Source organism: Triturus cristatus, chromosome 4_1 (assembly GCF_964204655.1).
Source record: "Triturus cristatus chromosome 4_1, aTriCri1.1, whole genome shotgun sequence".
NCBI classification, from domain to species: Eukaryota; Metazoa; Chordata; class Amphibia; order Caudata; family Salamandridae; genus Triturus; species Triturus cristatus.
This window is the reverse complement of record NC_140585.1, coordinates 1,110,329,038-1,110,355,441: the sequence shown is the minus strand read 5'-3', so window position 1 is coordinate 1,110,355,441 and position 26,404 is coordinate 1,110,329,038. Positions and strand designations below refer to the sequence as shown.

The window sequence follows — 26,404 nt, the reverse complement described above, 5'->3', positions numbered from 1 at the left end:
TGTCATCTGCCGGCAGCACCGATGTGGCACCCTCCTCCGCCAGACTCAGCTGGCTGGACTCGCCATCCGCCACCTTGTTGGATTTTTTGTCGAAATTGATCCTGGGTTGCCGCGTATCCGGTTTCCCCATCTCGGCCGGCTTTCTGGTTCCGCGTGGCAGTGTTTACCACAAGCAGTCTTCACGCGTACCGGGTACTTCACTGCTAGCCCCGAGGTTCAGCTCCGATGTTAGCCTCTCAAGCCCGTCAAAGATCGATGACCGCCACTCAGTTCCACTGCAGTGTTTTATTCTCCTTTAGATGAGCAGCACCGGCATGCCTCTAGCTCCTCCTCCGCAACTCTCTTGGGCTCTCGCGGGGTCGCCGCCACTATACACAGCTACTCCACTGGTGTTCTACCTTGCAGATGTCGTCTCCTGCCCCACGTGGCTCCCCACGCATGACCGGGTTACTGCATTTATTTTCTGACGCGTTCTGTGTACTCCAGAGGCCGACCCCTCCTATCCCTGCGCCTCAGGGAGCGCTCCGCGCTATTACTCGGTCTCTGCACCCCAAAACATCATCGCTGTCCTTCACGTGGTTACAGTAACTGGTCTTCCACGTATAGGATCGACGGTGCACCACTCCTCAGCCGCTTTCCGCACCTCTGCCCTCATGCAGTTATCTGCCACCTCCAATGTCCTTGAGGCCGCTGCACTGAGCCGACGATCCTGACCTCTGTCTCCTCTGCCGTCTTGTGCTGCACTATCCGCTGCTACCCTCCGTATTCTGTGCACCTGTTCGGCATCACCCGGTGCCTCCACTCAGATTCCTCCCCAGGCAGCCACTTTCCAATGTCAGGCCCACTTCAGCCTTCCATCGACGAATCTAGCAAGCTCTTTGGCATCCAGGCAGGAAGCCCAAGGTACGGTTACCAGCAGCCGGGTGTGGCCTCCCCCACAATGTCTTCATTCCCCAAGCGAAATGTCCTATCTTCTGGCCACAGCGTGGCGGGAGTATAGCGCCCCTCTCTCTCGTGGTGGGTGGGCTATATCACCACAAATGCTCCCATGCAGCTTAGACCAAGCACTCCGCCACGTTTCACTGCCCCGCCGCCTCTCCCGATTACAGTTCGGGCCAGGGGGTCTCCATGCAGTTTCCCCACCGAGCTCAGTTCAGCCGGCCCCTCTGCAGTCACCTACGGCCGTCTGCAGCAGTGTGCACTTTACAGCATAGGCCTCTGTCCACCCTCCATCCGCTGTCTCGCGCACTTCTTTGCGCCGCCCCTCTCGCCTCACGGAGCCTCCCGGGACAGCACTCACCCGAGGCCCCGGCTTCATGGGAGACGCGCACCGGTAGGCCACACACGCGTCTTCGACACAGCCATCTCCGGACGTCACAGTTTCGCTCACCGGTGCTACCGCCACACCCACAGGACAGGCGGATGGCAGCAGGTTCGTTCTTTAGGCAGTTTTAGCGGATCGTTGTCGGATTAATTCAGTTCGGCCGGCGGAGCCGCTCTAGCTCGCGGCCATTCCGCAGCTCGGCAAAGCCACACCCCCATAGCCAGAGCATCAATAACACCTGGGATGAGGTTGAGTGGAAGTCATTGGAATTAAGAGAGGAAAGAAACTGTGTAATCAGGAATACTGCTCTTAATTTCCTCAGTAACTCCCCATTTTCCCACAGAGTTTCACAGAGAGAATTCACCTGCCTAGAGCAGGCAAAGTGCTTGAGAGACACAACTGGGATCCGCAGGATCTTACAATTTCGATGGGGCTGCTATCTTTTGGCACTAGCCGTATCAGAATTAAAGGGTCACATGTAAGGAGGGGTGTAATGAAATCCCTGGGACAAGTGCAGAGTCGTCAACATCATTTGAGCAGCTATTATATTATCTGAAATTAGTATTACCTTTATGGAGCTGTACTGTGGTGGACATGCCATTTCTCTTTTCATGAGTATATGTAACATTGCATCATGAATGGTGAGAAAAAATATGTCAGTAGTGACTTCTTCATCGAAAAATCCAGATCTTTGAAGTTTCTCCACAAGGTCATCTAAAAGTAAAGAAGAGGAATTTAAAACCGGCAATCTTGAAGATAAGGGATATGCATGTCCACAGTCTGCACACACCTCAAAGGTGAATAGAAGTTCTGAAAGCTGATCTTAGCTTTGTATATCGGCTTTCACTCGAGGAATCACACACATAATGTACACTTCTGTGGAATTACTTTTACCAAGAGTGATCCTGTGTAATTCCATTTCTTCAGGTCATGTGGTAGAATTTCCAAATGTCTGCCTAATGTGTGTTCCTTGAGAAAGGTGTTATCACCAAACATTTGAGTGAAAAGCCTTACACAACTTTAAACACTATATAGGGTGTTTTATCAAAATGTTACATATAGTTTCTGCAACGTTTTGACAGTGTCAAATGTTTCATGTTAAATAGATATTTCTATATGTTTAGCAAACAACAATTACGTTTTTAAACTCTCAGATAGTTTAGTTGGGCATGAGAAAAATAAAGTTTAATAAAGCTGACAACGATTGAGCTTTTTTGTTTAAAATGTATAGATAGATTTTGGTACTGTCTGAAAATATTATTGTTAAAACATTTTTATTTTTTCAACAACTATTACTAATGTTTTTCATAAGTTTAGAACTTTAAACAACCGTCTAAAACCTTTTTAATAATGGTAACACAAAGTTAATGTAACTTGAAAAGTCTAATGAATAATTAAACTTCCAGCAACCACTTATTACTTTTAAAAACATGAAACTTATTAAATAGTTTTTTTTATCAAACAGGTAATGTAAAAATATCTATTTACAACTATTAGGCAAAAAAACAAAACGTTTTTAAAAAAAATGAAAGGGGTATTTATAGTTTGAAACAGATTAGAATTGTCCATTTAAATATTATGTATGGTATGCACAAGTCGTAACAATTGGTAATTGTAGAATTCAGCTAAAATTCAATGTCACTTCTTGGTGGATGAAAAGCCTCCCTTTCTCCTGGAAATAACTACCTACCGAAAGCACACTTTCCTTAAGTATCAGTGTTTTCTGCCACAGTTTTCACCAAAATGGATCTGTTTTCGTATTTGTGCAGGACAAGCCACTAACCCTGCCCTCTATAGGTTCAGGGATGATATAGAACATTAAAACTGAAATTATAAGATACAATACTTACTGTCTACGCCCACAATATAAATGTCAACTTCAATCCTGATGAATTCTTTGACAATCTGTGCAAAATAAAGAGCAAACATTTAGACAAAGGCGTGTGTCGACATGCTGTGATTCCCAATAAATCAGTGACATTGACTGTCATCGCACTTATATTTCGGAGATCTGTTATTCTTATTCTAAATAATGCGGCCCAGGCCTGAATCCCATTACTGGAACATGATGTCATGGTCTCGGGGTGCCAATACTGCTGTGCAGTAAACGATTAGTCATTAGAAACAACATGACTACAATGTGCAAGTCTGTTGAACTTCATCAACTTTTAATAGAAGCAGTATTATTTCAATATAGATACAATAACAAGAGAAAAAAGAAAATACACTAGTGGTAAATAATTCAGTCTTATATTTTTTAATACTTTGTTTTACTTCTCAGAGAAAAGAAATAGGACAAGGCTGCTTGTTTTCTTTTGCACTGAAGTGACCTAGTTGGGCATGACATAATGTTTTGTGTTACCATTAACTAAACCAAATAGTGTTGTTTTTTGTTGAGTCTCATTCAGTTAATTAGGAATGCCTGGGCACAGACTCCCTTGTTCATGGTACCTGGCTGCTATGCTTCACTGATGAAGACCATCAAGCCTGAAATATGTTTGAGTTTGTTTGTTATAATGTGCTGTGGGAGGAGCGGCATGCCATTCTTCCAAACTCTGTTCAAGGAGGACCTGGTCTGGCAGTTTGGCTGATCTGTTCCTATTGGGCAGGGTTAAAACTGATTTGCATATAGCTAGGTCCACACTAAGGTGGCATGATTGGCAAAAGAATGATGGGCTAGAATGCTACCTAGAGTGATTGCCAGTGGTTAGACTTATTGTAAGCATCCTCCCATCACCTTTTGTGTGTTTCTTGTACCACCATAAGTGGCCAAGGGCATGCCTAGACATTGGTCCTGAGCTCACTGTGCAACTCAAACCAAGCTACACCCGACTGAAGAGTTCCAATCATGGTGAACCCAGTCTTTGGTTGCTTGTTTTCCGGTTTGAGGAGGATCTTGCCTGGCAGTTCGGGCTGGATTGTTCCTATTGGACAAGAGTCAAGAATGCTGTGCATATGGCTGGGACCAACAAGATTTTCCAGATTAAATGGGCATGCACTCAGTGCAGCCTGGGGATCATTCATGCAGACCCACGTACTTACAAATAAAGCTACGAGGTGTCCCTTGGTGACAAGGTGCAAGAAATAAACAAGCTCAGCACAGCCAATACATCTGTCTTGCATTTTGAATACAATGCATCTGTGAGAGAAAGAATTTAACCTGTCTTGAATTAGTGGACTCCTGAGATGTGAACCGGTTCCTCAGGTGTTGCAATGCAAGCACTTCATAGGATACAGTTTGACACATCAAACAACAAATAATATGAGATGAGAGAAAAATAATCCTATTGGTTGAGATAAAGCCCACTTTATGTATATTGAAAAAAAAGAACTGGTGACAATAGGTATCACACAAAGGCGGTGTCAAACCAGATCTAAAAATGTAAAAATATGTTTTGCACTCTCAGTAGAGCTTTGCTTCAGTAAACAGCTGTACACTGACACGGATTATGGTCACAGCTGATTGCCCCCTGTAAAACATTTATCACGACACACTGATAAGACATTTATATAGCAGGTTTATTGTCACAAACAAAACTGCGCCTCACTTGAGAAAGAGGTCACGGCCATAAACGTATTAAATGTTCTACCTTTGCTCCTTAGCCTCACATCGCTCCATACTTATCATAAAGATGATGGTCTTCAAACCCAGAATAAGAATGCATTGTTTCTTAAGCAGGCCTGCGTTTAGTAAAGCCTTAGGAAGCATAAAATGGAACAATAGGCTGAGCAACCACTGGGGAGTATTGTTGCCGAAGAGTGGGGCAGACAGCTCTTTTCTAAAAAATCCTATATAGCAAGGCCTTTTGATGATGTGATGTCATATTTTCCCGGTTCAGACAGTGAGGTAAATTAGCCTCCGTCCGGTTAATTCCACGTTACCATGGACAGCCGATCTCCCCTAGCTACAAGGCTATTTTGAGACCAGTTTTTGCATTCTGGTGCCTTTATGTGCTCTCTTCTGGAACATAGCTGCAAAGGTTTCAGATAGGTTATGAGTGACATTTTCATAATTTGAGTCTAATTATGAGTGACATTCAATGACTAGGAGTGACACTTTCTCACAAGCAAAAATCATGCAATCAATATGAGAGAAACATAAATATCAGAAATGAAATCCAGTTGAGCAATGTGAAACTCTAAGAAGATCTTAAAACTGCTGCAAAGAAGCAGAAATGGAAGGGAACTAACAGGAGTCTGTCCAGGCTCTCCACGTGGGACCCAATGGTAACCAGACTGAAACAGGATCATATTAGAGAGGCCCCAGCATGATTCTCAGCTGCCTGAGCCTGCTAATAAATCATGATAATGCTAGTCACAACAACTGACAGACTCGGAGCGCGGCTGCAGCAGTGGGGAGGCCTCAGGATTACTAATTTGCCAAATAAGTCTGTCCTTACTCCTGTGCTGATATTTCAACATGTGACAGGTGCAGCATGATTAGTTCCAGATTGTTAACTAGGCCCAACTTGGCATTGGCATTTACCCTGAATCTAAGGAGTTTGGTCAATATATTTTGGCAAGCCTCAGCTATCTCCCTCCCGTGAGAAAAAACAAAGGTCACGCCATCTCACGCCTTTTGGACTGCAGCAGCCCAGGAGGAACTGAGTCCTACCAAAAAGAGCTTCTGAGTTTGTATGTTTCTGGCCTTTCTGTTATTTTGTTAGTTGAAGCAAAAAAAACAAGCATTGGCATAGCCATGCAATAGTTGCATAACTAAACACTTATAAGGTCCCAAAATCGAGACCTATTGGCTATGCCAATGCTTGTTTTAACTGCTGCAATCTATTGAAGCCTCACGGAGAACATCAAAGCGGCCGTGGGGTGGGGCCCCGAAAGTGATCGCGATCGCGATCAAACATTAAAGCGGCCGCAAAAGTGAAAGTAATCGCGGTAAAGCCCTGCGCGCGCCCGCGCACATGCACTGTGGCTCTAGGCTGGCCTGGTAGCACTTTTTGGAGCCCTCACAAAATGCCTCGCCAGACCAGCGTATGCGCTGGGTCAGGCGAGACCTAAAAACACGTGGAAGCCCCAAAAGAAACACACACCCCAGCCCAGGTTGCACTTCGCTCCAGACTTGGCAAATTCCTGATGTGTTACAGCCAAGAACGCAATACTGATAGCAACACGCTCTTTGAAGGCATGTGACGCGTGTGATTGTTGGGCTGGAAGAACATAGTAGTTCCACATCATAAATACCGAGAATCCTAAACTGTATACTAGCGCCATCTTGTGGCCTTTGGAAAAAAGCTCAGCTTTATGCATTAAGTGAAGTGAGAAACTGGAATTTACATGGTTTGGGACACAGTTCTTGTGCACGAAAATCTCGGGGACTGTGGGAAAATTACCCAAAATTCGTTATTCGAACTCGAAATTCATGGCACTTGGCAGGGCTGCTGGAGGCTCCACAAGATATAAGGCTATAGTGTCCTTAAACTAGCACCGTGTCCCATGACCTGTTTATGATCCGCAAGTTATCTCTGTACCAAAGTTTGACTATTAACCCATTGGAATGCACATGGAATAAAGTGCAAATAAACTCCTCATGCAAACTAAGGAGTTGCATTGATTATCTGATGAGGAGATCACAACTTTTGCCTGTTTAAAAAATGAGTGGATATTGAAACCATCACAGACAGGAGGATCACCGCAAATTTTTTTTTTTACCAAACTATTTGATGGGGCTTGGTCTGGCTGATCCTGTCTTTTACACTCAATGGAGTCGGAGGCCTTTCCAGTTGATGGTACGAGCAGGAGCAGGGGGCTGCTGTAGCACCATACTAGCTCAGAGCAATATCGCTGGCTCTTATTTTCTCCTTTGCTCTGCATTTTTACCAAAGTGTCATAAGTCCATCCAACCAACCCACTCACCACCCTAATAGCTGTCCCAACATGGTAATAAAGTTAGTTACCGATTTAATGCCCTTTGTGCCAGAAAGATCCATAAACGAGACCGATGTGAAATCGAGGATAAGGCTGTGGACATCAATTTTGGGAACAATGATGTTGTTTGGCAGGTCGGAGTTCCAGTCAATGTTAATGGGGAGGTCGGCGGTGTACGTTGGCTGGTCCAACTCCTCAATTTGGTTATTGTCGATTTCTTCATCATCAGAAGCTTGGTAGTCATAACTAGTGCAGATCACCCCTTTCTGTATGAAAAAAAAGAATATATAATTTAACCAATAATTCGTATCCATGTAAAACATTTGTTCTTTCATTGCGTAGTGCTCAACTTTGCCTTTCCTGTCCTAGGTGAGATATTTGTTGTATCTGGTGGCCCGCTCTCCTTGCTCTTTAAATGCACCTATGCAGCATGTCTCACTTTCCCGTTTTCCTGAGGCTTGTTGTTATCTTTTCAAGGGAGGGACAGGATGTGGTCCGTCGGCTGGATTGCCGACTTTGGTGCTGGAAACCAGGGTTCGAGCCTCGGGGTCGCGTCCACATCCTGTGATGCTGGGCAAAGCACTTAATCTCCCCGTGCCTGAATGTGTAACCTAACCGGTGCTCATGTAAAGCGCTCCAATACCTTCGGGTCGAGTTTGTGCTATATAAATATGCATCTTACCCCAGGCCAAAAATTATTCGGGGCCCCCTGCTCGGAACAACTCTGAATTTATTATCTATTTCATCTCATTCAAGAACTCGGCAATTATGGTCTGATCAATGACAGTCTTCTTTGCTGGACCTCAAACATTTAAGGGAACCCCAGTACTTTGGGGTGGGGGCAAATCCATTGAATATTTATGAGATATTGAGACCTGGGAGCCCCTTTTCATATTGTGCAGGAGGTCCTATCATTTTGTGTTATGCCACTGTCTGGGACTGCCCTTAAAGCTTATTGATGGGGCCCTCTAGAAAGGTGGCAGCCCTGGGCCCACTTTGCATATACCTTAAATCAACTCTGTATCTTATCTGTCAATCCCCAGGGTAAGAGGGAGGGTTGTAACTCATGTCCAGCGATTAGTTTGTTAAAACAGAATAGTGTAGGGACCCATAGTGACCCCACAGCGCCTTGAGACACACACGGGTGAGTAGTGCGCTTTATAAGCCCCTGATTGATTGAAAGTTCTGCTTAGGAGTTTGTCAGTGGTTCTGCCAATTGCCAGGGTTCTGAATAAAATGGTTTCCTTGATTCTATTTTCCCCTACTACCCTACACCATCTGTACATTTGCTTCACTCTTGCACTTTTTCCTGCATCCATGCTTTCTCCCTTTGTCATTGTTCCCCTGTTTTTATTTCTCTTTCTCTCGTCGTGCTCTTTTCTGCCTCTCTCTCTCCTTTTCTCTGGTTTGGAGTCTGATGATGAAAAATCAGTTCAGTCCCCAAAAATCAGCATCAGCTCCCACACAGCTGCCAGTACCTACACAAATTAAGTATTGGTCATGTCCTCACTCATTGCATGTTTCCTTTGCTTTGCTATTACATTAAATAATATGGTTCTCCTTCAATTGGAGATTGTGTGTTTTGTTAATGTGAGCAAGAACGATTGGGAATAGAATATGTGGTGGTTTGGAAGGGGAACTGTTTGTGATATAATTTTTGTTAAGAATCCTTACTGCCCTTTCCATGTTAGGTACGTGGATAGTGTACACATTTTAAAGAGAGCTGTTGCTTATAATCAAAATGACATGAACTTACAGGAGTCAATTGCAGTTCTCCATTCTTCAAAAGCTTCCTGAGTTTTCTGAGAGCTTTGTTGCGTTTACGCAATATCCTCAAGGGACTGAAACCAACCTGAAAAAAGAAATGGTGAGAGCTCTGTCATGTGTATTTTTTGCATCCCTCATTTTCAATATCCCGCTAATTCACCTAAAGCCATTTTGGGAAAAACAAAAGTTGTTTCAAAGTCACCGTGTCGCAGGTTGACATTAGCAAACTTGTTGAAACGTTTGTCCAGAAAATATTTTATCTATGATTCACAGGGACGCGTGAAATACAGGAAATATTTCACGGGTCCTTGTGAAATATGGCTCTCCTTCTCATAATAACATCTCCCATGCCACTCTGCAGAGCTTTAGCATTATCAAGAGCCGAGAATTATGCGGCAACAAAGGAACAATTTTTACCGAAGGGCAAAAGTTTCCGGTTTAAAAACAAAAACTGTAATAGATTGTTGGTAAAACAAAAATTAATCGTCTAGGTTAGAAAAAATTATGATTCTGAGGCACTGGTATTTACTCTATAATTATGGATTTACCACACTTGCCATATAACTTCCTGCATATTTTGAAGATTTGAAACACATTGTAAATCAAATGGGCCAACATAATGCTGCCAGATAATGTACATCATGATGTATCATAATTTGTCTTCTCCTGCCCCATACCGCATAATTTGGTGTCCCATTATGACATAATCACAGTGGGAGCAGTCATTATGATGATGAAACCCATGTTTCACAGAGACCCTGTAAAATATTTTCCACATTTTTCATAGATCCATGTGAATTTGCTTTTGTACAATTAAAAATACTCCAAACCTGTAAAAGTTGTAGGCAAGTCAAAACATGCCTTTTCATTCTAAAGTTGTCCTACACAGTGGCGACTGTGAAACATACATACACTACCATTGCATTTAGACTATACTTTATGGTTTGCGTGGCTGTTGTGTGTGCTATGAATTCTTATCCTAAACATAGCTTGCAAATTTCAGTGTTGATTGACTTTTAATTCATAACCATACATGAATTTATGTGGATTTTTTTAAACATATGTTAAAGTGTCATAACAAAGGCAACCATAACTTCACTTTAACCTTTGTTTTACCAATGCATTCCTGGGTTTGTTTTTTAGTCATATTCCACGTCCAAGAGTTCCCTGCAGGAAGCTGGTCATTACTTTTCTAAATCCTCACCCATCTCCACTGTGTATTGCCCAGCTCAGCCAAGTTGGGCGCCGTACATGGCCACCTGCACGCTTCCCACCAAAAGACATGCAACCATTGCTGTGTTCTGCCTTTAGTTTGGCAGCAGGGTTTAACCGCAGGCAACAAATCCCCACCGGGCAGGTCTTCAGCTGTGCACAGTGGTGCAACATCTTGCCTCCTACATCCGTTCCTCCACATGTGTGCAACCCTGCTGTGTTCAGCCTCCAGTTTCACACACACACTCTCAAACACACATATACGCTCTTACACAGACATATACACTCTTATACACACACACACACAGACATATCAAAACTTCAGCAGTCGAAACGTGTCATGTCAGGCACTGGCTTGGAGTAGATCTTGTGTCAATATTGATATTCAGTTCTCGAATTAAAGCACTTTTTTCGTAAAGCAAAAACATCTGGTTGTCCGTAACTGGGAGGTCATATATATATATATATATATATATATATATATATATATATATATCGACTCGTCAAATGGCCCCAAGGGAGAGCGCGCTATCGCATAGCGGGTGCTAGTGTCGAGGACGGGCCAATCCTCGATTCAATTATTCACCAATTTCCTCCAAGGAGGAATCACTGCACACCAAGGAAGTTATAAGTTTAAGGGTTTTATTCTTTTGCGTGCAAATTATCACCAACTCCACCACCAACGCGTTTCAACCACAATCGGTCTTGCTCACGGTATGTGAGTCTTTTTTCAATGTCCTTTATTTATAGTTTCACCCATATTTAGCCATTAGGAGGAATTATGGGAGTTGTAGTTCGTTTTTCACATATATCATTTCACATGTTTGCGATTTATCGATATCAAAGCAATGTCATGTTTCGGGGTATTATGGAGTACATCTGCATCCTCTGACTATTTACATTATGTTTATGTCAATAATATGATCATACATTGTCGTATGTTATCTTAAGGTTCATGCTGTTGATGCCAATATAAATGCTCAGTGCATTTTCAGTCGCAGAATCTGGGCTAAGTGCCCATTTTTATTCGCAGAGTCCGGGCTTAGTGCCCATCTTATCATGTTCAGTTCAGAAACTGGCAGATGTAATTGTTTCGAGTTCATACCCCTTCAACGTTGTTCTAATGTTTTTGTTGTATGGTAGGCTCATAGATGGCTGTGTAATTCTTCATCGCCGTTGAGGCCAAAAGGGGCCTTCGTCTTGAAGCGTATGATCATCTTGCTTTCCATTCTCCTTAGTTTCAGTGTTCTATTACCTCCACGTTCGTTTTTCGGGACTGTTGTTAATCCGAAATATTTTATCTTCTGTTTCATGTTTTCTTTGTGAATTTTTAGATGTTTCACAATGGCATAGTTCGTGTCATCATTCTGAATTGCCCAGATTCTGCGACTGAAAATGCACTGAGCATTTATATTGGCATCAACAGCATGAACCTTAAGATAACATACGACAATGTATGATCATATTATTGACATAAACATAATGTAAATAGTCAGAGGATGCAGATGTACTCCATAATACCCCGAAACATGACATTGCTTTGATATCGATAAATCGCAAACATGTGAAATGATATATGTGAAAAACGAACTACAACTCCCATAATTCCTCCTAATGGCTAAATATGGGTGAAACTATAAATAAAGGACATTGAAAAAAGACTCACATACCGTGAGCAAGACCGATTGTGGTTGAAACGCGTTGGTGGTGGAGTTGGTGATAATTTGCACGCAAAAGAATAAAACCCTTAAACTTATAACTTCCTTGGTGTGCAGTGATTCCTCCTTGGAGGAAATTGGTGAATAATATATATATATATACATACACATATGTATGTATGTATGTACCCTGCTGCTAGTCGCCAGCAGATATTTGTAGTTAGGACCTAGTTTCCATAGGAAAAACTTTTTTTGTTTTGCTAATAACTAGGGTGCCATTTGACAAATCATCACGAAAAGTTCAAAACTAGTTTGCAACTCACTTCAGCTGCTGTTTTGAAAGTTTCAGAGTGATTTGTCAAGCGAGGGCTGAGAAAAAGGGGGGCGGGCGCAAAATTCATTTTTCCCATGCAATTTCCCGTAGGGATTTTAGACACAACTACAGCCCAAACTGCTGAACGGATTTACACCAAATTTGCCCAAAAGCTTCATTTCGGTCCAGAAAGAGTGTTTTTTGTCATTTGGTAGACATCTGCTCAGTAGTTTTCAAGTTATTAAGAAAAAAGTTTTATGTATATCTAGAGATATGGATCCACTGCAGACCACGTTGCGCATATCTGTGGGCTTTGCATGGTAGGAGGTTAGTCTTCCGCAGAGCGTCAGGGTCTGACTGTGTTCGGTGGGGGGGTTGACCACCCACGAGGAGGATGGTGCAGGACCTGCAAACATACCAGGCCCTGCACCCAACTCCACACCATGCACGTTCGAAGTCCATGTGTGGTGGAGGGTAGGCCATGCCTGGGGCAGTGGATATGGTTATAAGATCTTACTTTATATTTTTTTTAAACCTAGGAATTCACTAAAAAAACAAAGGTTAATGTAAAGTTAAAGTTAGTTAGGTAAGGTAATAATCTTGGCAATTAAAAAAAACCCTGGGAATTCACTAGAAAATCAAACGTTAAAGTGATGTTATAGTTAGGTAAAAATGTCAGAACGTAATATTTTAAACTAAAAAAAAACTAACATTTACGAGTCACAATTTACTGAGCTTCCTAGAACTTGTGCCCCATCATACTCTGTTTCAGGCCTCCCACATTTCATCATTTACGACTTGCTCAATGACATCATTGTTGACAACACTGATAACATCTGAAATTACATAATTAATCACAGCACCAGGCATAGTGGGGCCAGAAGATTCTAGTAAGCTACTTAAACTATAACTGGTGAATGTATATAGGTATATATATTCACTGAAAAAAACAAAGGTTACAGGGACGTTATAGTTAGGAAATTGATTTTTTTTTTTAAAGTAGAAATTCACTGAAAAAAACCAAAGGTTATGGGGACGTTATAGTTAGGCTCAAGTTTCACTTGTACAAAATGATTGAAATTCGGCACTTACAGTTACCTGAGCAAACTATAACTCCCGTGCCCTCAATGCTCTGCTTATGACCTCACGAATTACATCACCCATGACATAGTCAGTGACATCATTGTTAAATATATATACCAAGGGGTGAATCAGTGGGTGTATTAGTGCCTGTATGGATGATTCAGTAGGTATGTGACTGACTGTATAAGTGAGTGATTAGTTGTCTCAGTAAATGTGTGGGCAAGTGACTGGTTGTGTGAATGTCTGTATCGGTCTGTCAGTTGGTGCATAAGTGGCTATGTGGGTGTGTGAGTAGCTGTATGGGTGAGTGATTGGGTGAGTCAGTGGCTGTATGGGTTAATGAGTATGTGTGTGAGGGGCTGAATGGGTGAGTGAGTATGTGAGGGGCTGTATGGGTGAGTGGGTATGTGTATGGCTGTATGGGTGATTGAGTGGATGTGTCAGTGGTATATGTGTGAGTCTCTGGGTATGTGAAAGGCAGTCTAGGTGAGTGATGAGGTATATAAGTGACTATGGGTGAGTGAGTGAATGTGGGTGCGTGTGTATGCTTGTATCACTGACTGTATAGTTGAGTTGAGTGAGTATGTGTTAGTATCTGTATGAGTGAGTGAGTATGTGTAACTGTATGTGTGAGTAAGTGGCTGTGTGTTTGGCTGTATTGACGAGTGAGTAGGTGTGTGAGTAGGTCTATGGACAATTGGCTCAGTGTGTGAGTGGTTGTTTGGGTGGGTATGTCAGTAGCTGCATTGGTGAGTGAGTGGATGTATGAGTGAGTGGATTATTGAGTAGATCTATATATCAGTGAGTGGGTGTATAAGTACTGGTATGGGTCGGTGAATGGTTGTGTGGGAGTAGGCATATGAAATGTTCTATGGGGGTGTGAGTGGGTGCATTAGTGATTCTGTGGATGATGTCATCAATTATGTAATTTGACCATGCCATGAGTGATGTAATATGTGAGGTTATAAGCAGTGCATTGCGGGGGTGTGAGTTATAGTTAGCTCAGCTAACTATAACTGCTTAATTGCACTGGTTTGTATGAGTGTAACGTCCTTGTAACCTTTGTTTTTTCCGTGAATTTCTAAGTTTTTTTAAATTCCATTTTCCAACAGTAACATCCCTGTATTCTTTGTCTTTATTCTTTGAATTTCCAAGGTTTTTTAAATGCTAATTCCAAACTATAAAGTACCTGTGACCTTTCTTTTTTACCCCTCCTGTTACCTCCAGTAAGTCTCACACAGCAGGATTGCTGAAAGATTGTAAGAGGCCATGCACCCTTTCTCCACCACTCTGCAAACGCACCTCCTGGCACATATCTAGTAGGGGGATAAAATCTGGATTGCTAAGAGGTTGTCAGGGACCACGCCCCCTTCTCCACCACTCTGAAAATGCCCCTGCTGGTGCACTACTGGTTGGGGGGAAGTAGTCCACTTTAGTCCTGAGTTCCTCAGGAGTAAAGTGGAATTAATTCCCCAACTAGAAGTGCGCCAAGAGGCGTGTTCGCAGAGTGGTGGAGAAAGGAGGTGTGACCTCCAAAGACCTCTCAGCAATCTCACTGTGTGGGACTTACTGGAGGCAACAGGAGGGCTTGTTGGCCCCCCCAAGGACCTTCCGTACCCAAGGGGACTAAATCTCCCACCCAGCAGTGCACCAGGAGGCATGTTTGCAGTGTGGTGGTGAATGGTGCATGGCCTCTGGTGAGTTTATTTTTTTCTTTTGAGGGAGGAGGGCTGCGTGGTCCCCTTTTCCTGGGCCATTTTCAGCCCTGGTGACCCCATCCCCAAAGGGGAGGCCTTTTCTCAGTGGGTGAGGCGGGCTGCCATTTCATTTGTTTATTATTAAAAAAATAAGGGGAGTGGGCAGCACGGCCACCCTCCCAAACCAATTTAGGCCTCAGGAATAGCATCCTCCAGGGCCTATACTTCATTTTTGGTGCCCTGGTCCCACCCAGGGCACCCATTGACATTTGTTAGGGACAGCAGGGAGCCTCAAGGCTCCCACAGTCCCTGGCAGCTCCCCGCATCCTGCAGGAGCAGGCACTGATTTCACAAACAGTAAGCTGCTGGAAAGGCAGCTCCCTGTCGGTGAAACTAATTCTGCTTTGCTTCAACAAGCATTTTTTGCTCTTGCTTGCTGAAAGAGGAGCGGTGTTTGCTCTGGCTTGGTGGGAGCGGGGCTCCCGCCAAGCCACAGCAATCAAGCTATGTACTGGGGTTGGGCACCCTGGGACATAATGGAGCAAGCCCTGGAGGTGGCCGTCCCCAGGGCCATTTATGGCTCCATGATAGGGCCATGCGGACCCCCTCCACAATTGATTTTAATGGCTGGGGGTACGCAACAGACTCCCTTAATTGTTTACATTTTGCCCCGTGGGATGGTGCTCCCTTGGTCATGCAGGGGGGTGTGCAGCCCCCTACATTGTTTTATTATATCCAGCCCCGTGGGGTAGCGGTCCCTGGAGCTGTGGGGGGCCACATGAGCCTCCACGCATTCAATAATAATTTGCCCAGGTCAACCCCGTGTAATTTTCAAAATTCCCCAGGGCGGGTGGCGCCCCCAAGGCTTAATGCTCCAAGGAGCCAGAGCACCTCCTCCTATTATACACTGGTCCTCGGGACCTGGCCCACCCGGGGCAGATTTTCAACAAAACGCGGGAGCAGCGCTTCAGTTAAAAGAAACATTTCTGCAGGACTCACAAACCAAGCGACTCCTGCTGAATTGTTTAAAGAAAAATGCTTTTTTTGGTACTCCCCCAAGAGGTCTAGGGAGTCAGGGTGTTTCTACCCTGACCCATTTTCTTTTTTTAAAAGCTTTTTTCTATGACTTGTTTAAACCGAGTCAAAAGATTGCTGCCAACACTTCCTGGTTTGAAATGTTGGTAGCCAAGCAGATCTCAGCATGAGATCCGGAGGGGTCGCGGATCCACTGCGTCCCTATATATACAACTGGAAATTTCTTTACATTTCTCTGCAACTACTGAACAGATTTACACCAAATCACAAAAAGGCACATCCCTGATCCAACATTTACCTTCTTGCCAAATTTGGTGTAGTTCCGTTCAGCAGTTTTGGGCCATGTCTGAAGTTCCTATCGGAATTAACATGGAGAAATTGTGCTTTTAAGCATCTCGAGGTTCTCCGCCCCCGCTTGATGGATCACCCCGAAACCTTAGAGATAGCAACTGAAGTGAGCATAGTATCAAGTTTGAAAATGCAGTGAAGATTAAACAAACGGTGCCAAAGTTATTGGCATGAAAGAACATTCTTCCTATGGAAACTAGGTCCTAACTATAACTACCTACTGGTGATTGCCAGTCTGTAATATATTCACTGAAAAATTCAAAGGTTACAGGGATGTTATAGTTAGGAAATAGAATTCGAAAACCTTAGAAATTCACTTAAAAAAACAGGCTACAGGGACGTTATAGTTAGGCTCAGATTTTATTTGTATAAAACCAATGAAATTCAACAATTATAATTACCTGAGCTAACTCTAACTTATGCCACAGCAATGCTCTGCTTATGAACTCACATATTAAATTACTTATGACATGGTCAGTGACATCACTGATGACATCTCAAATGACATCAGTGATGATATCTCAAATGACATCACTGATGACATAATCCAGAGAATCACTCACACAACAACTTATCAAAACATCTTATATATCCACTCCCACTGAACCACTGACGTACCCATTCACAGACCTATACAAATGCTTACACACCTACTCACTGATCCATAAAGCGACTCGCACATCAACTCACCAATAGAGGCACTAACACAACCACTAACTCACATATACAGGCACTCATGCACCTATTTACTGACTAATACAGGCACTCACTCATCCAGACATGCACATACTTACACAGCCACTCTTACACCGATACAGTCGCTCACAGAGTTAATCAGTCAACAATATAGCTACTCATATCCTACTCACTTACCCATACCCATACAGTCACTCACACAGCCACTCAAGTAGTTATACAGTTACTCATACATCCATTAACTTACTCATACATATAGTAACACATGCTCTGCTCTAACTCACTATACAATCACTGGCACAAGCACATACTCTCCCTTACAACCTCTCTCACACACACTCACCCATAAAAACACGCACACACACATTTCCTCACCCATAGAGCCACTAGTGCCAACTCACTCACCCATATACTTACTTACACACCATTCATACACCCATACAGTCACTTGTGTACCCTCTCACTCATACAGACATTTATGTATTTACTCATATACTCTCTCATTCACCACTTAGTCATTCACACCTGCTCACTCGCCCATGCAGCCACTAATTGAGCATCTCATTCACCATTACAATCACTCACTTACACACCCACCCACTCATACAGATACTCACAGAGCCACTGACTTACTCATACAGCCACAGCCACTGACTTACTCATACATCCACTGACAAGCCCACTTACTCACCCATGTAAAAACGCATACACCCACCCACTCACTCACTCATGTATACAATCTATCACATACCCACTCACTCTTCTATACCCCACTTACACACCCACTCACTAACCCATAAAGGCACTCCCACAGCCACTTATCTTACTATATATGTTTAAAACTCAGTAACTTTTAGAAAACACTCACAATCACTGGATGATGTCATCAGTGATGTAATTTGAAATGTCATCAATGATGTCACTGACCGGGGGTGTGGCTTGCAGCCAAACAAAATGGCCACCACCTAACGGAGCTCCGGAACCCCTTCCGGTGTCTCCGATAATCTGCATGTCAGTCCATCCACCCTGGTAGTCACCAAGCAGCGTAGCGAATGTCGGAGTACACCAAGCGCACAGCGACCATCCTGTAATGGGACAGAAGCGATCGGTGCCGCAATATCGCCAAGTGAAGGGACTGCGGCCTGCGTGCTGGGAGTAAGCCGGGGTCTCAAAAGAGCAGAGTGCCCGCAGGCGCGAGATCCCAGGTCAGAAAAACCTTGCCAAAGCCCTGAGAAAAACAGCAGAGGCGCCCAGGAACTGTCGGGGTGTGCCGGCAAGTGCAGCGACACCCTGAACTCTCCACCACGACACAGCCGGGCCCTCCCCCTGCATGATATCACACCTACAGTCTGCGGTGGGGCACTGGCTTGAGGAGACGTGGACCCTGGAGCGCCGACCGCCGGTGAACGCTTGACAGGGGTCCGGGGCCCGGGAACCATAAAGAAACCTGGCAATGGCGAGTACTACTGCCTGTGTGCGTCAAAACAGCGCAACATAACTCCAGAAGGGAAGATGGGGGGCCGAGGGCAACGTACAGTGCAGCAAACTAAACTGGAAAAGTTTGCTTTCATGAAAGACCAACAGGACTTGACAGACCAGTCAACTGGGCGCGCAGCAGACGCGTCCTCCAGAGAGGGACCCGTGGTCACATTGCGGGTCATACTTACCACGCTGAATAAAGTGCATACAGCACTAGATGGCAGAATTGGCACAATATCAGTCGAACTCTCCCTGCTCAGAACTGATTTCAAGAATATGAACGCACAGGTCAAGGATGTAGAGATGACCACCGAGACTCTGTGTGGTGAGACCAAGGAACTTAAACGTCAAGTACGCCAACTGGAGGCAGAAACCAAAGTACTGACTGACAAACTCGATGATTATGAAGGCCGGTCCCAGTGCAACAATGTTCTTATAACTGGGGTGCCGGAGGAAGCAGAAGGGCGGGCAGCAGACCTGTTCGTATAGGAGCTCATCAAACAACACCTACAACCCAATGGCCTCTCCAACTATTTCTCATTGGGAAGAGTGCACCGAGTCCCTGGAGGTAGACCGAGACCAGGGGCGCCACCCAGACCGATCCTTGCCTGCGTTTTTAATTTCAGGGACCGGGACATAATCCTGCAGCCTGCAAGAATCACCACACCAGTCTGCTTAGAAGAAAAAATAATTACCTTCTTCCCCGATTACACAGCGGCAGTAACCAAGCAACGGCGCACATTCATAAGGGTCAAGAAAGAATTGAGAAAGAGAGAACTGAAATACTCTATGCTGTTCCGGGCACGACTGAGGGTGGAAGCGGAAGGAAAAGTATGTCTTTCAATGCACCAGAGGAGGTACAGGACAGGCTGGAAGGGTGGCGTCCAGCCGCAACATCGGGGAATCAACACGGAAGATTGCGCCAAACAACGAAAATGAATGCACGGCCCGGAACTAAGGAAACAGGAATAATGCAAGAAGAATCACCAGAAAGGCGCTGAACTAACAAGGGACTGACACCCCGGACAGACCAGCCTCAAAGCATGACAGCAGCTTTGCCCACTCATTGACTCGTGGTATCTCAACAACATGGGCACACTTGATGGACTGGAAGCACCCAGGCGACATAGACTTTCCCAGAAGAGACAATACCTATGTTGACAATCATGCTACCATACACTCATTTACCTATAGCTTCCATATCTAAGTTGTAGTGATAACTGGCTGGCGAAGAGACAAAAGGGGGGGATGGAAGGAGGGGCTGACCCCTACCAAGGTAACGGGTAATGGGATATAAGCGCTCTGCAGTGTTGGGGAGGCGGATAGTTATAAGTCCGTCATGCAGGGAGGCAGAGAGGGGGGTGGGAAATTTTATAAGGGACACTAGAAGCTCGATGAATATTTTTTTAATGTTTAAGTTGTTGTTGCTGAAGACCTGCGAATAATCATGTACAGTCTCAGCAAAAACCTGTCCGTATGCCACCTCACTGACCTGGTCCACTATAGCGATCCCCACTGCACACGACCTCACATAATCTAATGACACATCGCACCAAAATACCGACGCTAGCGCCAGTAGCGGTCCATGGAGGGAGTTCGGTGAAGCAGTGAGGCGGGGCAGGGTGGGGAAATTTAAACACCGGAATATGGATGAACGGAGGTAAGTACACATTTAAATAAATAAAACGAATTCCTTTGCGCGCGCTGCATCGCAAAATACGATGCAGGGCGCGCAACAAAATTTGTTTTATTTATTTAAATGTGTACTTACCTCCGTTTATCCATATTCCGGTGTTTACATTTCCCCACCTTGCCCCCCCCCTCCCCCGCCCCGCCTCAATGCCCCACCGAACTCCCTCCACAGACCGCTACTGGCTAGCGCTCATCTCCTGTAATGTCAACGGATTAAGAGATAAGGTAGAGAGAGGGCTGGTGCTGCAATATCTAAAACATAAGGCTCCAGCAGTCATAATGATGAAGGAAACACATCTAGTGGGGGCGACCTGCAAGGCATTGATGCCGATGGGGGTTTAGGTTGGCAGTGCAGTCTGAATTTACCTCGGGATCCCGTTGGGTGGGGATTCTGGTTAAAAAACAATTCCCTCTCATTGTTAACCACACCTTCCGGGACGATCAAGGCCTGTTTACGGCGATCTCCACTCAATGGGAAGGCCGCCCAATCAACCTTGTGACAGTGTACATCCCACCTGCGTTGCACTCGATGGCCTTTCAAGCATTAGGTACATTCCTGCTGACATTGCCAGAGGGAGACCTGATAATTGGGGACGACTTTAACACTGCACTAAATGACGCAGAAGACCGTACACCCCTCCGGCCTCAACACTGCGCCAGATCCAGTTTAGCAGATTTCCTTGACGCGCACGGCCTGCTGGACATATGGCGATTTAAAAACCCACAAACAAGACAGTACCTTTCACTCCAGGGCTCACAACAGCCTCTCAGGTATAGACTACATCATTGCGGCTTGGGGCAGTATCGCACCTACCCAGGGGAATTTCTGATCACTCCCCGGTGATGGCGGAGTATATATATCACACACCCCCACGCAATGTATTATGTACCCAATATACCCAGGATTTTTACATAACCCTAAGATCAGAAAAAGTCTGCTTACTACAACAACACACTACTTTAGGGAAAATGAGGCGACGTCTCCTCACCGCTGGTCCTGTGGGAGGCGTATAAGCCGGTCTTTCAGGGACAGGCCATATCCCTCATTGTAGGTCACAAAAAAGAAAAGAAGAAAGAGAAAGAGGCCTTGGAACAGGAGGTGCACCACTTAGAGTCACAGCATGCCAGAGACCCATCAGACGCCAACACACACAGGCTATGCACAAAACAAGAGTATAAAGAATACTTATGGGCAGACGCCAGAATCCGCTTGACAGCAGTCCGACATAAGGTCTATGAATCAGGGGATAAAGCCGGCAAACTTCTAGCTTGGTTGGACAAAAGGAAACGGGTAGATAGATGGGTGGTAGAGCTCAGACTAGAAAATGGAGAATCCACATCGGACCCACAAGAGATAGTAACTGCGCTGGTGGCGCACTCTCAGCAGGTGTATATTCATCCACGATCATCACCACGGTGCACGATGTGCTGAACTTCCTCAAGGACATACGTTTACCAACACTCACACAGGCCTAGGCCCGGTAGCTAGACTCTGACCTAACAGTAGAAGAACTCAAGGTGGCCATCCACAAGATACAGTCCGGAAAGGCCAGCGGCCCAAATGGTATCCCAATAGAACTGTACAAACGTACAGCGGATAAAGGGACCCCCTAGCTACTGAAAATGTTTGAAGAGAACCTGGTTCAGGGGGAGCTCCCTAGGATACCAATGCATTGCTACCATAGTAGCTATCCGCAAACTGGGCAAACCCCTTCTGGGAGCACTTCCTACTGGCCTATCTCACTGATTAACACAGAAGCCAAGATTTTGGCCAAAACGTTGGCACTCCGACTGACCCCCTATCTCACGAAATTAGTTCACCCGGATCAATCGGGATTCATGCCGGGAAGAAACACAGCCCTGAACTTCAGACGGCTGCACAGTGTCCTCGGCCGCAAACATACAATACGAGTGGAGGCGATGGTCCTGTCTCTTGACGCGAAAATGGCCTTCGACTCCGTAGAATGGTCATTCCTTTTCGCAGCCCTCCAACATGAGGGGTTTGGGCCTACGTTCTGTTCCTGGGTTCGCCTAGTATATACTAACCCTATCGCGTGTGTAGTAGCTAATGGACATATCTCACAGGAATTTTCTCTGGGACGCGGAATGCGGCAGGGGTGCCCGCTGTCACCGATCCTTTTGACACTGGTCTTGGAGCCATTGGCTGCATGGATCAGAAGAGATCAAACAATCCGTGGCCTACGCTGGACGGAGGGATGGGAAGATCGGATCTCCCTCTACGCAGACAACATTCTGTTATATATCGCCTCCCCCACGCGATCCATTCACAGACTACTAAACATATGTTTAAGGTACGGGGAGGTCTGGGATATATAATCACCTGGGAGAAATCTGTACTCTATATCCTATACGGGCCCATCCAAAATTACCAAAGAATTGCACAGTTAGAGTAGTAACAGATAGCTTTAAATACCTATGGATTCATGTTACGTCTGATCTGGATGACTTCCAGGCACTAAACCTCCAAGAACCACTGCAGAGGCTGAGGCGTGATACCAAACACTGGAAAGCATTACCGCTCACCTTACTGGGTAGGGCGGCACTTTTTAAAATGATGACGTTACCCAGATTTCTCTATGCCTTGCACAACACGCCCTATCGTGTCCCGGAGTCATATTTTAGAGCAATTGATTCAGAAGTCACTAATCTCCTATGGGAGAACAAACCGGCTATAATAGCTGCGGGCCAAACTGACTAGGAGTTGGTACGATGGAGGCATTGCCCTACCCAAGGTTCAAGCGTACTACTAGGCCTCCCAAATGGCAGTAATCAATTAGTGGATCCACGCACCCTACACCGACCCTGCTTACCACCTAGATAGATTAGCTCTGGGAACAGGGGGAGTTAACCGAGTGCTATACAATAAACAGAAAAAAATCAGGCCTATTGGGACCAGCAGCACATACGGTTCATGTGTGGCATACAGTGACACGGCACCTGGGTTGGGATGGCAAGCTGACACAACAAACCCCATTATGGGATACCGGTAAGTTAGGCACACTGGGCAAGAGCAAGGGGTTCCAAAAATGGGATAACCTCTGGAAGGGGGGAAGGACGTTACATTTGCCCACCTGCAGGAACAATACGAGATGGCTCCAGCCGAGATGTTCCGGTACATGTAGATAAAACATGCGCTAGAAGCTGCTATTCCAGCAGAGGAGATTCTCCATGAAGCCTCCCCCTTAGAGGACCGGCTATTAACGGATCACTTAGACAAGAAAGCGATCTCCCTTACATATCAAAAAATCATTAACAATCAAACAGACCCCATGTGAACATTACGGGCTAAATGGCAGGAAGAGGTGGGAGAACTGGATGACACCGACTGGCAGGAAGTGATGGAATCGCCCAGGGTGGTGGCGGTGTCCTCCAGATTATGCCTGGTACAACTTAAAATACTGCATAGGACATACTTCACAAGAGTGGCATTATACAAAATATGGAAAGCCACGGACCAGCGCTGCATGCGTCAATGCAACGACATAGGCACCTTCTACCACATTTTGTGGGACTGCCCAATTATTAAACTTTACTGGACAGCAGTAATGAACACTATCACAGAGGTCAGCGGCAACCCAGTCCCACCTGAACCCAAACGTTGTATTTTGAATAAATGGGAACCAACAGATCTGAACCACGCTGGTCAAAATTGGGCAACGACAGGGATGATAATAGCTAAACGAAATATAGCCCAGAAATGGGGGGCGGTACAAGCCCCAGTTCCTCGAAGATTGTTGCAGGGATATGGATATGATTATGGTGGCAGAAAAGGCCATGTATATCCACAGAGGGTGCCCCAAGAAATGGGAGATGGTGTGGGGTAAATGGAATATCTATAAAGGGAATATTTGCACCCCCCCCCCCCCAGCAACTGACCAGGAATCAGAAGAGGAGTTGTAAAAGTCATAATAAGCATATAGCTGTAATATATTACACACACTATCGCTCAAAGTGAGACTGTCATGGTATTATTCTGTCAATTGCAAAGATGTGAATGCAGATCTTCTGTTTAATACTTAAACAAAAACTAATGTCACTGACCATGTCATGAGTGATGTAATATGTCATAAGCAGTGCATTGCAGGGGCATAAGTTATATAGTTAGTTCGGGTAACTAAACCTGAATTTCACTGTTTTTTTATGAGCTAACTCTCTGTGACCTTTGTTCAGTGAATTTCTAAGGTGTTTTTAAAATTCAATTTCCTAGCTATATCATCCCTATAACCTTTGCTTTTTTCAGTGATTTTCTATAGTTTTTGTTTTAATGTTATTCCCTAATTTTAACCTGAGGGTGAGTGTGTGAGTGAGTGCCTCAGTGGGTTGTGAGTGGGTGCATGAGAATCTGTGAGTGGGTGTGAGAGTGTCTCCGTGGTGTTGCCAGTGCCTCCATGAGTGTATCAGTCTGTGAGTGTGTGCATGCGTGTCTGAGTGGGTCTGTGAGTAGGGCAAGTCTCAGATGGGGCTTGTGAGTAGGTACATAAGTCTGCATGGGTCTGTGACCGGGTGCATGTGTCTCAGTGGATCTGTGTATGGGTGTGTGGGCCTCTGAATGGGTCTGTGACTGGCTGTTGCTGTGAACAAAGGCCTCATGGAGCCTGATGGGATTTCACCACATCAGGCTCCATGAGGCCTTTGTTTTACTAATTAGAATATTCTGCCCTCTAGGGGCAGAATGTTCTAATAGCCTTAGAGCCCTCCTTAGGGACTTTTAACGCTGGAGCGGCCCTTTAATGGCCATTGGAGCTTAAGGCTATATTAATTGTTATTGCGTTTCACATAGTCATAATCCATTGGTCCGATATATTGTATTGTGCAAATACGCTAAAGTGCAATTAGGAACCCAACTATAAATGTCACATAAAATTGTCAATTTCAAAGTCAAACACACTTTGATATCCAATTGAAATGTGCAAACTATGGTTGAGGTGCAGAATAATCTATAAAAAAAACGTATAATTCCAATAGTTCTCTGGCTGATGCAAATCATAAATATTTCAGTGTATTTTCAATATATATAGATAGAGAGAGAGGGAGAAAGACTGATATACATCCGCTCACTGCACAATAGGGATGGGCATGTATGTGTTGAATAGAATAGCATTTTTGATTGTATGATATTCCAATAAGGAGATCCATTTATTTGAGTTCCTTATTACATACAACAGTTCTTTAGTACATTTCAATATTTTTGAATCAGTTTTGCCAAAAACCATCTGAAAGGAAGAACTTACTGCAGCAACAAGCTTGCTTCTGAATAAATCAATATTGGCAAAAAACACTGGGGCTGGGCACCTGAAGATCTTAACGCCTTCTGTCTCATAAATCTGAACAAAAGAAAAAATTGTATATTTGCATTAAGTCCTATTCATGCTTAATTCTCCTAGCATGCAGTATGCAGCATATTGGTTATTTACCTCAGCGAAGTCCTTCCTGTTTTTGTAGATGTTGTTCCCTCCAACATTTGCCAGTAGAGTGAACTTGGGGCTGTGAACAGAAAACAGACAATGTAATTATTTTGTACATGTTAACAAAGCACCAACGGCAATAGGAAAGGTAATGCCAGAGAGGGAAGACAGGAGAAGGTGAAATTAATGCAATCAATTAATCCAATGCACAAAATATTTTAGAAGAGGAGGGTGAGGGCAAATAATTCTTCCCCTAAATTGACTTTTTTGTCCAGTTTTCCACTATGTCATACTTGGGGAATTTTTATGTTTAGGATTTCTATTTATTTGAAGAGTGATAAGCTTAGGTGTTAGATCTGTGTGATTCCAAGTACGCTTTTATAAGAAATGCATTCAAGACAAAGAACAAGAGAGGAGGTGAGCTCTCAGCAATTTCTAGCTGCTAGTCCATATGTGGTGGTGTGGGCTTATGATAGGATTGAAAAGTGGATCAAGTTGTGTAAAGTTTAACTAGACATTGGGCCTAAGAATGAGAAATAAGTGAGTGGTGTCAAAGCAGGGAGCAGTCAGTTCGATTTATTCTTCATTCAGCAGATAAAACAGCCATAAAGGTATATAAAAATACAATAATAAAGAAGAAGCTCCCAATTTGAAAACAAAACATTAGAGGTAAAGTAACAACTCTTCTGGATCAAAGCTAGCACGCCATACTTTTCCTAAGATGAATGGCCACTTCTATATAAAATGCAACATTAAAGCAAACATGAGGGTCTTGGAGTACAAGTAAATAA

At 44.4% G+C, this 26,404-nt stretch overlaps 1 protein-coding gene across 1 annotated transcript in view; it reads right to left on the bottom strand.

The window, feature by feature from the left end:
• LOC146856094 (chloride anion exchanger-like) overlaps nucleotides 1-26,404 on the bottom strand; it is a 104,945-nt gene that overhangs the window by 15,603 nt on the left and 62,938 nt on the right. Inside the window, exons 14-19 of the mRNA XM_085654114.1 lie at nucleotides 25,623-25,692; nucleotides 25,440-25,532; nucleotides 8,964-9,059; nucleotides 7,237-7,473; nucleotides 3,175-3,229; nucleotides 1,893-2,038 (exon numbers count right to left, since the gene is read on the bottom strand). Of these exons, the coding sequence (XP_085510240.1) occupies nucleotides 1,893-2,038; nucleotides 3,175-3,229; nucleotides 7,237-7,473; nucleotides 8,964-9,059; nucleotides 25,440-25,532; nucleotides 25,623-25,692 (697 nt within the window). The remainder of the gene's footprint in view (nucleotides 1-1,892; nucleotides 2,039-3,174; nucleotides 3,230-7,236; nucleotides 7,474-8,963; nucleotides 9,060-25,439; nucleotides 25,533-25,622; nucleotides 25,693-26,404) is intronic.